The sequence below is a fragment of the Crocodylus porosus genome, unplaced genomic scaffold (assembly GCF_001723895.1).
Source record: "Crocodylus porosus isolate Cpor-Errol unplaced genomic scaffold, CroPor_comp1, whole genome shotgun sequence".
NCBI classification, from domain to species: domain Eukaryota; kingdom Metazoa; phylum Chordata; order Crocodylia; family Crocodylidae; genus Crocodylus; species Crocodylus porosus.
The window spans coordinates 57,384,731-57,400,233 of record NW_017728931.1 but is presented as its reverse complement, the minus strand read 5'-3'; the positions used below and the strand labels follow the sequence as shown (position 1 = coordinate 57,400,233).

Sequence of the window (15,503 nt, the reverse complement as noted above, 5' to 3'; positions counted from 1 at the left end):
CTGACCCACAGAGCTGTGGCTTCAGTAGCATTCAGCAGAGGGCTCTGCCCACGCAGCACTTGGGCACCCACAGCTTCATCTCCACCACACCTCTGCCAGCTCTCAGCTCTCAGCGGGGAGAAGTGGCAGAGGCAGCTGGGTCCTAGTGCCTGCCTGCCTCAGACCCTAACTGGGTCATTCCAGCCCCACACTGGAAAACATTACCAAGCTCTGTGTTAGACTGTATGTGAAAACTCAAGTCAAGAAGTTTGGTTCAGTCAGGCATCCAAAGTTTGAACCGTAAAGATTTTACTTAATTCTCAGCAATCTGCGTCTTTTCCCTTTTGTCCTCCTGTCTGAAACAATTCCTCCTCCTATCCTCCTTTCTTATGACTCTCAACAAGCGCCCCTGTTCCATAGCTCCCCTGCTCTAAGATCCAGCAGGTCTTTCCAATATTGTCTCCATAATCCCAAAAAGGTTCCCTGAGACAACACGTTGTTGAATTTAAAATTCCCTTCTGAAATACATATGACAAAGAGCTGTTGTTTTGTTGCATGTGAGTGAATGCTTTTTAAAAAGATTATGGAAATTAATTTACACATAAAGGTTTAAGAAGAAAAAAGCTTTCTGGTTACTGATGCAGTCATCTGGCTCAGTATTAGAAAGGTTAAAGCACTTCTCAGGATACAACTTTTACTGACACTTTGTTTTAAGCAAGCTCTGATCCTATACAATATCCTGTACCTTTCACTGCACCTTTTATTGTAAAAACACCAGATTTATTTTAGAGCCTTTTGAGGGATTGGGTCCAGAAGTGCTAATCTGAGTCGATGTATATGTTTGTTTTAAAGCAGATAGATCCATCTGAACAAAAGACTCTTGCCAATCTACCATGGATTGTAGAACCTGGACAAGAAGCCAAAAGAGGCATTAATACCAAGTATGAAACTACAATTTTCTGATACAAAACTGTCCTCTGTTCCTTGTTGTGCCTTGCACTCCAAGCAGTCACAGCACAGCCTTTCCTTTACGGCAACGTTTCAGTCCAGCAGAGAGGAAGACTGCACTGTAAGAGTGGCCTTGTAACTAACAAAAAAAAAAAAGGCTGACAGTCATTTCTGGTGATGTTCTTCCTGCAGCACTGACAGAAGAATGACACTATTTGAAGACTTTTACATTACAGTCCACAAGAGGAGAGAGAAAAATACTATTTTTCATGCAGTTCTCTCTTGTGACTTTGCCACAGTGCTTTCTTTGATTTCTTATTTTAGGAGTATACTTTTTAAAGAGGTCTCTAAACTAACATTAATGCTGCCAATGAGTATGACGTTTGATTGGTTTTTTATTTAAATCTTGGCAGTTTTTAATTGAAATAGAAACCAGAATTATTAAATATCGTATTTGTGAAACCACTGGATTCCTAAAGAATTACTCTTTATTGACTAAAAGTCAAAGATGACAATAAATTAGGTACCCTGATTTCTGTGTGTGCTGGTTTTATATGTAATTGTTAGTGTCCTTTGGTCTTGTACAAAAATAAGAGCCTATCACGGTCTGATAAAGAATTTTATGAATGGTTAAACAGAGGAATTAATAATGCACAAAAAACATGTCTTGTATTACATATTTTTTATGGAAGAGGAATGCTATAGAAGAACATAGTAATATTTATGAGAGAGGAAGTCAGATTAATTATGAAAGATTATTTATTTTAAAGTTAACTAAACCATTGCTATTGTACCATTAGCAAAATGCTAAGAGTTGTGGCATCAATGCACTGGTTGCTTCATCTGATGGGAGCAGAATTGGAAGCAGGCTAGTCATTGCACTACACGTACATACAGTTTACAAAGTTTAACATTGCTATAGCCATGAATTCTACTAGTATTTTTAAAAATCTCAGTGGTTCTAAAGAACATATTCAAAACTAGCGCTTTTGCTTTCAAGGTTTCTGTCACAGAAAGCTTGTTTGAAAGAAGTGTTGATAAAGTACTAACATTTTCTAAATAAAAAAAGAAAAAGAAAAAAATTCCAAAGTAATAATAATAATGTTTTCATGAAACAAAAAAAGGTTAAGCGTTTGTTTGACCTTTGATTAATGAAATTTACTTACATTTTCTTTGAAGTGTTCTAATTTTTTTAATGTCTGTGGAGTATTTGTATAATACCATGATGTATATTTATGTAGAACTGAATTATAACAGTACAAATATCATTATAGGAAAAAAATGACATTTTAATGTATATTGTTCTATCCAGTCAAATTGTGAATCATTTTGGAGTTCATTATAGAGATATTGATAAATTGTGTGGTTGTCTTAATGTTTTTTTTATTATTATTATTTCATATCTGACTGAGGTTTTCAGCTACAATAATCAATTGGTGAATTCCAAAAATGGAAAACTGAACTTGGTTTAAAATTGATAACTGTATATGGGTTAGTTAAACCGAATTATAGCTTGGAGTAATGAAAACTTTTAATACGGTATTCAATTTACTTGAACAAAATAGTTTCTTGTACATATTTTGCCTATTCACTGTTGATATGTATGTAGTAAACTGACATTAAAAAGAAAAGAAAACCTTCACTAAAAATATGGTACCAAAAGGAAAATTGTATAGGAGAACAGTAAATAGTAGCCTCACTGCAACAAATACTTATGTAAATATGCTTGGGCTTCCAGTTATAAATTTTGTAATTTTGTCATTTATTTATATCCTATAAAAGCACACAAAATAAAACAAAGTTGTACAGTCGCTAGTGCTTTGCACATCATTTTGTTATCACTACAGCACATGAAGTGTCACCTAATGTAGTCTGTAGCCATAGACAGACATTACCTTTGTAGCACTACAAATCTCTGTAACACTACAGGAGTCAAAGGTACCAATGTGCATGCCCCATGTAGTGCCACAAAAATGTTTGTAGATGAAATTACATATGGTGCGACAAAATGTAGCACCTCAGTAGTGTGTGCACACTGTACTACAAGAGATTTCTCAGGCCCCCTTTATCCCACAGTGCTCTGCTCTCCCCCCCGCCACTTCCAATAAGGGAGGGCTAAAGAGTGGGGGACAGTTAACAGTCGGAGTGCTCAGCATACTCAGTGGCAACAGAGGGGAAGGGAGGGATGCAGTCTGCTGTGGGGCTAACATTGTGCTGCCCCGTAGCCAAGAACTGCAGCTCTGCTTGTCCCCACCCCCCCAATGCCACTACAGGAGGGTAATGAACTACCAGAGGGCCCACTGCTGCCCCAGTGATAGCAAAGACCAGTGTTGCCACCAATATTCCCTCTAAGCTGCATGGCATGCGCAGCCACGTGCACCACGCAGCATAGAGGGAACACTAGTTGCCACCATGGCAGCATGCCCTTCACCGTCATTGATTCACAAAAAAACTAGGGCTGGAAGCGTCCAGAGGTCATTTAGTCTAGCTCTCCCCCAGAGGCAGGATTGGCTGGCTGCCAGTCTCAGCCTGGTTTCCCCCTTCCTCAGGCTCCCTGAGCCCCCTGGTACCCAGGGGAGCAGAGCACAACCCCCTGGCTTGAGAGTACTCTTTTGTAGTGACTCTGCAGCACTCCAGCCAGGAGCTCTGGATGTGAAGACAGCCCTAATAGTGCTACATTTTTTGTAGCACTACAAGTACATATCTATCTACAGCCTATGAAAGGACTCCCAGTGACCCACCTGGGCTTTGGATTAGCCCTGTGCATCCAAGCGAGACACGGGTACATGGGCAGATGTAATTTGTAGGTAGCTTTTGTTCTGAGACACAGAAATAGTTTACAGTCCTCAGTGAAGTGGTGCATGGAATGGGATGCCTGTTCACAAATGTGGAGGCTGCTCTGATGTGCTGTAATTACAGCACGTTGGAACAGACTCAAGTCTGCTGGAGTATGGTAATTACCGTGCTCCAGCAGCTTCCCACATCTCATGCATCAATCCCCGCACTACAAAATGGTGGCAGGGGCGCTTAAACTAAAGCTCATCTAATGTTCATCTAATGCTTAAACTAAAGCTCATCTTTTGAAGATGCTGCAGGGCTTTAATTAGGGTGGCTTTGAGAGCTACTGTAGTTAATTAAAGTGCTGCCCCTCTCCACCCTGCAGAGCATGTTTAAAAGTGCTAATGGAGGTGAGCGGCAGAGGAACCTGTTGACCTCTTGCATGTGCTGGAGTACCAACTTAGCAAATTGAGGCACTGAGACACCCCACAAGTGAGTGATACTTAGCACATAAGAATAGGACAGGAGGAGCATTTTAGTGGTGTTCAGTATAAATGGTTAGGAAGTTTGTATAGGGTAATGTGGGGACAGCATACGCGGGTCGCAGGAAAGGTAGGAGCTAGGTCCTGAATATGGGTGGAGAATGGGCAGTGTGGCATAGTAAGTAGTGGGGTTTGAGTCAGTCAGGCTTGAGGAGTTGGAGTATATAGGCTGGTAGGTAACTAGCTGCCTGACTTTCTATTAACACTGTGATGAAAGGGAAACGGAAATCAGGAGAGGAAGGTGCAAGGAGGGCACTGGTAAATGTCAGGTTCGTTCCATGAGTGGTTGCAACCTTCCCAGCAAATAAAATGGAAAGAAAGAATGAGAGGTCATACCAGTAGTGGACTGAATTCACAGAAAACTAGGACTCTCGAAAGAAATAATCTTCCCCCAGGGTTTACTTGCTCATAATGGGTGAAGCTTCACTGATCAGAGAACATTGCTACTTACCAGTGGTTAGATACCAGGTGGTCCTTATCACCGAGAAAGGGGAGGACAGCCGCCCTTGCTCTGAAGATGCCAGACTTCTGGAAGAATGGTCTCACCAGGAACGAAGATGGGGCCAAGCCAGTCCCCTCTAGCTGATGTGTGGAAAGACTACCACCCTCCATACGGGGGGGGTGCACTCAGGTTGGTATGGGAGAAACTGGAAAAACAAGACTTTAGGTGGGAGGGAGGGGACTCGGGAAACAGTGCCAGGCCCCTGGGGATCAATCTCAGTGTGAGGAGACAGTGCTGAAGCCCAGAGCCCAATCCTGGTGTTCAGGCCTTGATCCAGCCCACAAACTGGCCCTGCCCTACTCATCAGGCCCACAGGGCCAAATAGTTGAGCACCACTGGCTTAGGACATGCGTGGTCTGTCACGTGTTGAACTTGCATCTTGGGCAAAGTTGAACAAGATGCTGAGGCTGTGCTCCAGCCAGCTACCCTGCTCAGATGGGTGTCCAATACCTCCTTGAGCAATAAGCTCTGAGGAGTCATTCAGACTACAGGCTAGGGCCATGGCCTTCAACTACCAGCCCATCTCCATGGTAGAACAGGCTCTTGCTCTCACTCACTTGCTCTGCTGAAGCCCAAAGGGAAGAGCAGACAAGTATACAGTGGCTTTCATGGCAGAGGGAGAGCATCAGTATTTACGAGTGCTTATTTTTGAGGGGAACCATCCAGTACTACCTGCATGGACAACTTGTTGCAGCAGGAATTTTACCTACCCTGAAACACTAATAAAACCTTGGCCTCACTCACATAGGGCTGGGCTCAGAGAGATGGAGGGGAGGTCTTGTGACTTATTTTGCAAAGTTGTCCAACCCGTTATCCAACCCTCTCCAGTGCTTCTTAAGGGTAGAAACCATGTAAATTCTTTAAGGGAATTCTATTCCCTTTGGACATATACCTGGTCACTTTTGGCACCCATTTTTGCTTTGGCTTGTACATTTTTAAATGTGCATGTAGGTAATTGTGTACAAGTTCTGGAAAAAGTGATGCGGGGGGGGTGGAAGACCTTCCCATGTTTTAGCCAAGTAATGCGGTTTTTAGCTTAAATCCCTCTGACTCCCCAGCACCTGCTCTGACATCAGCTCTACTCTTTTCTGATGCTTCTTTTACATTTAATAGTCATTAGATAAAAAGTGAGTGGCCATCAGTTCCTGCTCAGCTAGGAGCAAGGGTCTAGACTGGATATTCTCTTCCAGAACTTCTCACCAAGCCATATAAACTTTGGTTTACTGTCTTTCTCCGGGCCCCACAGCCCTGGCAGCAGGCTCTTTTGGCTCTTTGCAAGGCACTTCAGCAGCTGGAGGATCTGACAGGTCTAGCAAAACAGCTGATGGACTGATTCATAAAAAAACCCAGTCTTGCTGGTGGTACAAAGTCTCCTGGATTGGTAGGTGGTACTTCATCTGGAACTTGACCTTGCAACTGGTCAACATGCTTGGAAAATGTTTTGCTGTCTATAGTTTTGGGCAGGTATAACACCAATGCTGTAGCTCCAAAGACAACTGCAGACAGGCGGTGGGGCCTGGTTGCATAGTTTTAGACATACACAGGATTGTTTAGTTACATGACTAGTACAGTGGGAGTGGATCATAACTGATTTACAAATGTTTCTAGGACACCTTGTTCAACACGGCAACTGATATCTGTCTCAATCTTTGGATGGAGGGTGAATGCAACACAGCAAAACTTTACTTGAACTGGCACCACAATAAGCAAAACATATGGGCCTTTGTATACCTCTAGCCCCTCTTAAAAAAGGCTGAATTCTTTTACGACATCTTGAATTGTGCCTGTTGCCTACTTGTTCAAACTATTCTCTACCTAGCTATCCTTTGGCAGTTATGAGGTGGACGACCACTCAACCCTTCGCTTAGCAGATAAAATGAAAACGTTAATAAGTCAACTGCTTATTTATTATAGTCCACCAAGCTTCCTTTGCATGGGACAGTAAATGGAGCGTTACAAGGTCACAGCAACTCATGCATCTCTTCTAAAATTAAGGCAAACTTGGCTCCTGAGTCTACATTCATAATATGTGGAACACTTTCTACTTGTAGTGCAGGTCTCCTGTAGAAACAGCACCCTACCCTCTTGACAAACCCAGTTTTGTAAAAACCTGTGAGTACTCCAGAGACAGAAATCCCATTTGCAACAGCCAAAGACAAAGCCTGCTTACTTGACTTATTTTAGACAGCTTGAACTTTTGATAATGAATGCATTTGATATGACCCTTGGCCCTACAATGATGTCAAAACAGCCTGTCTTGCATCTCCCACCACAACTAAAACAACATCCTAGAGATGAATTATTTACTTGTGAATTTCTATCTACTTCTTTGGAGAACTCCCTTTGGATTGCCCTTGCTAAGTTGCAGTTGATGTCAAACACAGGAGCAAGTGCTTCTTCAACAAAGGCAATTGTTCTACTAGTTAATTGTGCTGGTTGAAACGGAACCGAGTAACCTTTTTAGGTGGAGGAGTGCGAAGTAATCTTTTAGCAGTGTGAGGACCATATATGACTTGTCAAGCCAGAGACACCAATGAGCAAACAATGTCAAAAGCCTGCAACCCAATGATAGTCAAAAGCACAGTGCAGTTCTGGTTAGCTTTGGTGATCCACTTGGCTCCTGGAGAGAAGATCATAGAATCAATGAGTCAGAAGGGACCTAGACAGGTCATCTAGTATGACCCCCTGCCATGGCAGGAACAAGTACTGAGCTGGTTGGTACAGAAGTCCTAGGACAATGGCCCGACCACATCAAAAGCTTTCATGTAACCCCAGGTCCCCATCATAGAAAGCTGTCACATGGAACATCCCGTGGGCAGGCCAGCTCCCCGCTGGTCTGGGCTCCCTTGGCAGTGCAGGTTCCCTTCTCCATTGCAGCACTTGACAATTACAATTCAGAATGAAGCACTGGCAGTCTCCTACTCACTAGATCCCCATCCTTATGAACAGGTCTGTGTATTGCAGGAGCCTGCTTATCCCACTAAAATCAGACAGGGACAGACAGCTTTAGTGTACCAAGAGAAGACTCAGCTGAAGTCTTGAACAAAAGCATCAGGCAGCAACAAGAGATAAACACCATGCAGAATAGCGACACATACGGGCTGGAGTGCAAAGCAAATGTGCAAAACAGTGCATAACAGAGATAATTTTGCATGATATAGTCATGGATAAAATGCACGACAAGCAGAGAGAGGGGCCAGAATGCAAGCCTCCCTCCTTCCTAGGGATGCAGAGTATGATTGTGCATGTGTGTGTGAGTGTGTGTGTGGGGTGGGGGGGAGGGTGTTCCCCCCCGCCCAGCCACACACACTGTAGTTCCATGACTTGCATTTCTTGGCCCACCTTCAACATCAGCGTATATTGCTGGAATATGTGAAATATGGGTCCGAACCCCTCCAGCATTTCAGGTCTAGCATGTTAGGTCTTCCATCTAGCCCAGTCTCCTGTATCTTACAGTGCGAGAGATATTAAAGGAAAGAGTAGTTATGCAAAGCCTACCCAGACTGCTGTCCCCTGCCCGTTCATCCCTCTTCTATATTCATAGGCCTAGGAAGACCTAATTTGGAGGTTGTCCTCCCAGCTATCATGTTTAAATACCCACCAATGGACCCACCCTCCATGAATCTGTCCAATCCTCTTTTGAACCTAGTTAAATTAATCTGCAGGGAGTTCCACAAGTGAATTGCACACACTGTGAGGGACAGAGGAAACCTTTTCCTTTTGGGTTTTTTTTTTGCTTGGTTTTAAATCTGCATCCTAATAATTTCATTTCATGATCCCTAGGGTCTAATACGGTGGGAAATTGTAAGCAGTAAATCCCTATTTACTTTCCCCATGCTATTGTAACCTGGGTGTCCCCAAGTGAGTGCCCCCTCTCACCAATAGAAGGGGAAAGCCCTGTGCTGGGGATAGAAACTGCAGTCTACTCGCAGTTCCCTCCCACCTATCACATCTTAATAGAGGAGGGACAGAAAACAATGTCTTATCCAGGTACACATTTAATATATATGAATTGAGGTGAATATTTACAGGTTACAAATAGATATCTATCTATAACTAGATACATGCCCATATACAAGCAGGTAAGTAAGCATAATGCTCCCAACCGATATGAACAGGTAAGTACAACAATAGATGGCACTCTGAAATACAAAGTGTATAGTTAATAGTCAATAAACGCTCCAAAGATATGCGGTACGTCAAATAATAAACACTCCAAAATATGAGGGGCATGAGTTCTCTAGGGGGTCCCCCTCCTTTAGAGGGTCGCTTCCTCCTGCCGCTCCAATGAAGCTACCTCCCCTGAGTGTCACTCCCCGGTGGAAGACCTGTTGCCCCACTAACTCATATATCACAAAGAGCTGGCGGGGGGGAGGAGTGTCCATAAGCTGTCCTAGCCTAGCTAATGTTTCTCCGGGGCAGGCTCAGTTCCAGGCCTCAGGGGAGCGGTGCGACTCACTCACACGTCCCAAAGGCACAATCCTTCTCAGAGGGAGTTGCGGGCCTGGGCTGCCCAGGGCCATGCCACTCCAAATACTGCTCCCCATGCTCGGGATCTGCTCTGTTCCCAGGGCCCTTGCAGACCCACCGCAAGGAATAGGTCCCAGACCACCCAGCCCCTCCTTCTCCAGGGCCTTGCACCCCACAATGACTCACCCCACAGCAGCGCTGGCTCCCATGCCCGGCCTCATGCCAGGGTTGAAGACCTGAGCCACCTCACTGCAGCTCCCAGGGTCCCGGTCCCTCGCAGACCCTCTGTGCAGCGTTGGCTGCACCACCCACCGCTTCCATCCAGTGGCAGAATGTCTCAGGCTGTTCTGGGCAGCCAGGTACCCCTGCTGGGCAGCTCTCCCAGCTCTTCTTGGCCACAGGTCCTCTTCCTTCTTCTTTGTCCCTTGCTGACTGCACCGCATGCTCGGCACGCAGCTGCTTATATCCCCTTCTGGAGCTCCACCCCAGATTGAAAATGAACCAATCAGGGGGCTGCAACTGCAGCTCCCAATTAGTTCTGCTCCTGCCCCCCGCCTTTGGAATAGAGGCAGAGCAGACTCTCCTCCTGGCTCCTCCCTTGCTTGTCTCCATTGCATTGCAATGGCATTCACCATTTCCTAAGCCTGAAGGGCTGGGCAAAGCCCAACAAGCCCACTACACTACTCATGATTTTATACACCTTTATCATAATCCCCTTTCAGTTGCCTTTTTCTCTAATATGAAAGGTCGTACCCTATTTATTCTTCCATCCTTGTTGCCCTTCTCTGTACTTTTTCTCCCTCTGCTATACCCTTTTTGAAGTCGGGAGACTAGAACCACATGCAAAATTCAAGGGATGAACATACTATGCACTTACACAGTGCTATGGTAACATTTTCTGCTTTGTTTTCAGTTCCTTTCTTAATAATCCTTAATATCTTATTTTCGTTTTTTGGTGTCTGCGGAGTATTGTGTTGATGTTTTCAGAGAACTACCCATCATTCCAAGGTCTCTTTCTTGAGTGGTAACAGCAAATGTAGAGTTCATCATCATCGATGTACATTTGGGGTTATTTGGTCCCCACCTACAACTTAGCAACACGGAACTTCATTGGCCATTTTGTTGCCTAGTTATTGAATTTTTGGGATCTTTCTGCAGCTCTTCCAAGTCAGCTTTGGTTTTGTTCCACTGAATGATTTGGTGCTGTCCACAAACATAAACAACTGCCCTCACCGCAAAGCTGTTGAACAAGAGGTGGGTGGGTCCTCCTGCTTTTTGTGACTTGGGTGTTTAAAGCTAAGATGAAGGCATGTTACAAAAGTAAACATGTAAATGCAGGCAGGGAGAAAAAGGATTTTCCTATAGATAAGACTCAGAGCTCATCTATACTGGGTCAGCACAGGTCTCCTGAGCAGAGGGCTGAGTCTACCCCACTGATCCAACTGTGCCATCCCTGGGACCCACCTCATATAGCCTTTAGAGACTTAGTATGCAGTATAATTGCCCTGCCCTGACTATCCAGCTACTACCGAGCAACAAGTTAATAGAAAGCCAGCCAAATGCCAATTACAAGCTCAGCTAACTGAAGCTAATATTACAGACCTTATACAATCTGGGTTCAGGCCAGGAAATGGATCAGAAACCACTTTAGTTAAACTGATGGATCTCCTGCTGACAATAAATAAAGGGCAGACATCCATGTCTATCCTCTTTTCAACATTAGAGAAATTCAACCATATATTATTGCTATCCTGTCAAAGAGGAGGAGGGGCATAAGGGGAATGCACTAAAATGGTTTATGTTCTTCCTGGGAAAGAAGTTCTTAATAGGAAGCCACAGCACTATACCCATCTCACCTTGTCTGTAGAGGTCGACAAAGAGCAAAGTTCTCTCCCTTCCTATTCAACGACCACACACAGTCACTAGGACTGAGATCTTCAAGGGGTTTTGAGGAGTGTAACTTACATAAAAAATGGGACTTAGATAAAATGTTGAGCTCAAATGCCATCAATATGCAAATGACACACAAATTCTACCTATTCTATCCATGCCACTGCCACCAATATAGCCCAGCACTTGGACAAGATTAGCTTCATCTCCTGGAGGAATGAGAGCTGGTTAAACCTGAGCAAAGGTTTTGTGGGTGTGCAGCAGAGAGCACATTATAGATTCTGGAGGCACAGGGTAGTCTCCTTTGCTTGAAACCCACCATGCAAAACTGGTCAATTGAGTTTATTTTTTAAGAAATACACTTGGATTCCTCACTGGTAACACAAAAGCCAGGAAGGTATGGCACCTTAGAGACAAACTGGGTCAGAGAAGCAGGAGCTATTTTAAGCAACAACCTACTTTGTCAGATGCTCTAAAGGCCACCTGCCCTATTTTCTGACTTCACACTAACACAGCTAACCATCTGTATGCTTAATGATAATCAGTGGTCCCTTAGCAGTACCCATGAGTAGGGCTTTTAACCAGCTTAGGTTGGCTAGGAGACTCCATCCCATACCACTGAATGCTGACCTGCCTCCTATACATGCACCTTTGTCATCTTCCAACTGGACTATGATATACCCAAGCATGAAGCCAAACAGCCCATAAGTAACTACAGGTAGCACAGGACACTACAGAACATCTCCTCAGCAATAGAGACAGCAGCAAGCACATCACACTTGTACATTTAGCTTACAATAAGATAGCAAAGTCAAGTTTAAGGATGCTATGCTGGTTCTTATCAACCAGGTGCTAAACAGCTTGAGCTCAGCATATCTAAATAAACTGCTTCAAGCTTTGCAGGAGATGGAGCTCTGGGGAGAAGGGGGGAACCTGTTCTGAGATTGGAACAAACTTCCACAGTCACTAAGGACCATCACACACCTCACCTCTCTTTTGATACACTTCTTCCACCTTGCTTTTCAGAGCTGCTCATACTTAAAAAAAAAAAAAAAAAAAAAAAAAGCCAAAACACTTCACTGCATACACTCCTCCCTCTGGGGAGAGGGTGAGAGCGAAAATGCATCAGACATGGCAGATGTTGTTTGTGTCCCTGAGTGCACAAGAAGGTGCTCAGACAATTCTGCAAGGAGAGCTGTGAAGGAATTTATACAGAACAGAACAGGTGGCTAATGAATAAAGGGTGCTGTAAACAGGGATCTCACTACTACAGCTGTTTAGCAAGCAAAATGACTGTGTCAAAAGACAAGAGGACACATTTGCATTAGAGGAAGTTCTTGTGCTCTAGGATTTCTCCTAGGCTAGGGACAGGCACTCAAAAACCCTGAGCCTGAATTGATTCAATCTTTGCAGGTTAGCCTAACCTGCAAAGTTTGAACTGATTTGGAGGTAGATAAACATTCCCTTTTCATTCCAGAAATGCAAGCATGTGTCCGCAGTGGCTCAGGCTAGAAGCCAAGAGTGTACTACAGCAGCCCTCCCTTCCATTCTACAGTGCTGAGCTGAGGGGAAGCTTGGCCAAGCTCAGGCAGGACACTCTGATTAGGGAGGGGTTTTCCCCCTGCCCTGCCCAGCAGGGAGTTGATAGCACAGTGTTTATCTCCCCCAACTCGGTGTTTATCATCCCATTAAGAAAACAAAAGCAGCTCTCATTAGTTCAAGCTCTTTTTAAACAACGTCTCTCCATTCCTTCCTTGGAAATTGTTACCAGTTACCTGTTGATTATCTCCAAAAAGCCCTAAGCTGACACTGTGCATGGTCCATAGCCAGCATGAGGTATGTTACCTAATGCTGAGGTGTTTGCATATGGCAGAGGGGAGGGGGAATCCTTGCTTCAGCAGGGAGTGGGGCGGGGGGGAGCATGAGAAAGCCAGCCAGACCCTGCTGTATGTGCAGTCTGTGCTGGAGCTGGAGCTAGGGAACAGAGGGGAGGGGCCAGCCCAGCTCTCTAGAGCAGAGAGCCCCACCCATCTCAGAGAGCATGCCAGGATGTTGGAAAACTCTGGCTTAAGTTAAACCAGGAAGGGGTCTGGGACAGACACTGCATAAACCAGACTGACCCAAATCAGTTAAGTTTGATACTGCATTCAAACAGGTTTATCCCAAACCAGTTTCAAACTGGTTTATGTGCACTGAACATTTGTTATGTTACAAGTTTAAACCAGTTTCTGATCACTTAAACAGGTTTGTGTGCAATGTCTGTCCCTAGCCCTAAAGGCAACTGCAGAAGTGAAGCATGGGCCCATGAGGTGTGAGCCAATCAAGTTTAACACGATTTCACCTCTGAGAGCCTGTGGAAGTCATGGAGCTATATGGGTACAAGGTGGAGACTGTGCAATGCAGAAGTTTAACTGAGGCTCCATGCTGCCATACACATTCTGCACTTGAATATCACGAGCGTAAAACGTGTAATATGCTACATGCACAGGTTTAACCAAACAACTACTCTGGACTATTCAAGTATAGCAAAAACACGCTGATGACCTAAAAATAAAGAGCTAACCAAAGATGATCAGAGCAGGGTGTGGGGCCCTGGGCAAATCAGTCTGTGCAGGGCCTTGCCCCCCAGACATGAGGAAGCCGGCGGCAGATTCAGCAGGGGAGGGTGCCGAGTGGCCAGACGTAAAACCGGTAGCAGCACAGAGTTGCCGTGGCCGCTCCACCTAGCTCTGCGGGGCCCCCAAAGCGCAGAGTCCAGGGCAGTTACCCCCCCTCCTCCCTTCCTACCCGCCACAGGGAGGGCCCTGGAGCTAACACTTAAGCATACCTTCAAATCACTAGGGGCATTACACACTAAGATTCAAGAGTGTATCTAAAGCAGTGATTCTTAACCAGGGCACTGAGGCACTCTGGGATATTGCAGGATTCCTTGAAAGGTGTTGCAGGAAGTATGAGGAGATGCACTTTGTGTGAGGAGATAAGTAGCTAAGAGCAAGCTCAGGCTTTCTGAGTCTGATGGCAACTCCTGCCCCCATTGCCTAGGCCCCCTCTAACAAGAAAATGAGCATTATAAGAAATGGATTACCTTCTGAAATGGGGTGCTTCTCAATTCACAAAAGTTATGGAAGGGTGTCTGCAGTCTAACAAGGGGTCCCTTGAGTCTAAAGAAGTTGAAAACCACTCATTTAAGGTTTATGATTTTTTTTTTAATTCAAAAAAAGAAAAAAAATACATTACCTGACAAAAGTGTGTGGATTTATCGTTGTGAAAACATATTAGGGGGTACAAAGTACATGCCAGAGCCAGTAACTGTCAGCAAAACAAGCATTAGAAATTCAGAGTTAAAAACGCAAAAGAAATTCAAAATATATTACGATAGGGAAATGCACAGTAAACATTAACACTGTCCTACAGTGACACCATGAGGAGAAGAGAAGAAATAGATTAAACTGGTTCTTAAAAAACAAATTAGATATGAGACTAAGGCCGTTTGTAGACAACACTTTAAGAAGGTTTAAAGCAGGTTAAAATGCCTTATGAACCACTTTAATGGCATTGCTGTTTGCACATTTGGCGCCGTATTGTGTTAATTCCAGCTGCTGTAGCACATTCGGTGGTGTAATGTGCCTTAAATGACTGTGGGCACTGCAAAGTAAAACACCTCCAAGGAGTTTTAGTCTCCTACCCTACAGCCGCGGAGGAAAGCACTGGGCGCCATGTGACTCAGGGGCTGTGCAGACAGCCCGGCAGCAGCCCGGGAAGGCAGGCTCCACAAAAGGAAAGAGGAAAAAAAAAAGTGGCAAGCCTGATCTCCGCTCCTCCCTCCCCAGAGCCTGCCTGCCTGCCTGAGCTGTACGGGGGCCTGGTGCTTCCCTCCATGGCTGCAGTGCCCCTCCGCCAGGGACTGCCCGAGCTGGGTGCCGCCTGCCAGGGAGGGTGGGGAGGGTGCCACTGCCACAGAGGGAAGCACCAGCCCCCACTCCCCCCTCCAGCTCAGGGACCACCAGCGGCTCGCTCTCCCCTTCCTGCTGCTGAAGAGGCAGGTAAGGATCCGGCTCTGATATGGGTATATACAACATGGGGTTTACTTCACCCTAAATTGAAGAGGTGTTTAAAAAAAAACAAAAAACCACTGCTTCAATTGAGAGAGAATTAAATCCCTGTGTCGTGTACAAATGCCCTATGAGCACTAAAGAGGTTTTATTCAGACACATATGAATTATTACATGACCAACTCATGAAATTACTTTTGGTCCAATCCTCCAATTTGTCCAGGTCTCTCTGAATCCTAGCCCTACCCTCCAGCATATCTACTACTCTCCTTAGGTTGGGGTCATCCACAAAACTTGCTGAGGGTGCACTCCATCTCATCTTTCAGGTCGTCAATGAAAATA

The 15,503-nt window shown here is 44.8% G+C and overlaps 1 protein-coding gene across 9 annotated transcripts in view; it reads left to right on the top strand.

Annotated features, from left to right (window-relative positions):
* The window catches only part of ANKS1B (ankyrin repeat and sterile alpha motif domain containing 1B), an 837,577-nt gene extending 834,839 nt beyond the window's left edge, over positions 1–2,738 (top strand). For 8 of the 9 annotated variants that reach the window (XM_019545114.1, XM_019545113.1, XM_019545118.1 and 5 more), the window contains one exon: positions 832–2,738. In XM_019545114.1, coding sequence (XP_019400659.1) covers positions 832–942 — 111 coding nt within the window. In that variant the 3' untranslated portion in view covers positions 943–2,738. The remainder of the gene's footprint in view (positions 1–831) is intronic. The other variant, XM_019545115.1, reaches the window with a different exon arrangement.
* The last annotated feature ends 12,765 nt before the right edge of the window (positions 2,739–15,503 follow it).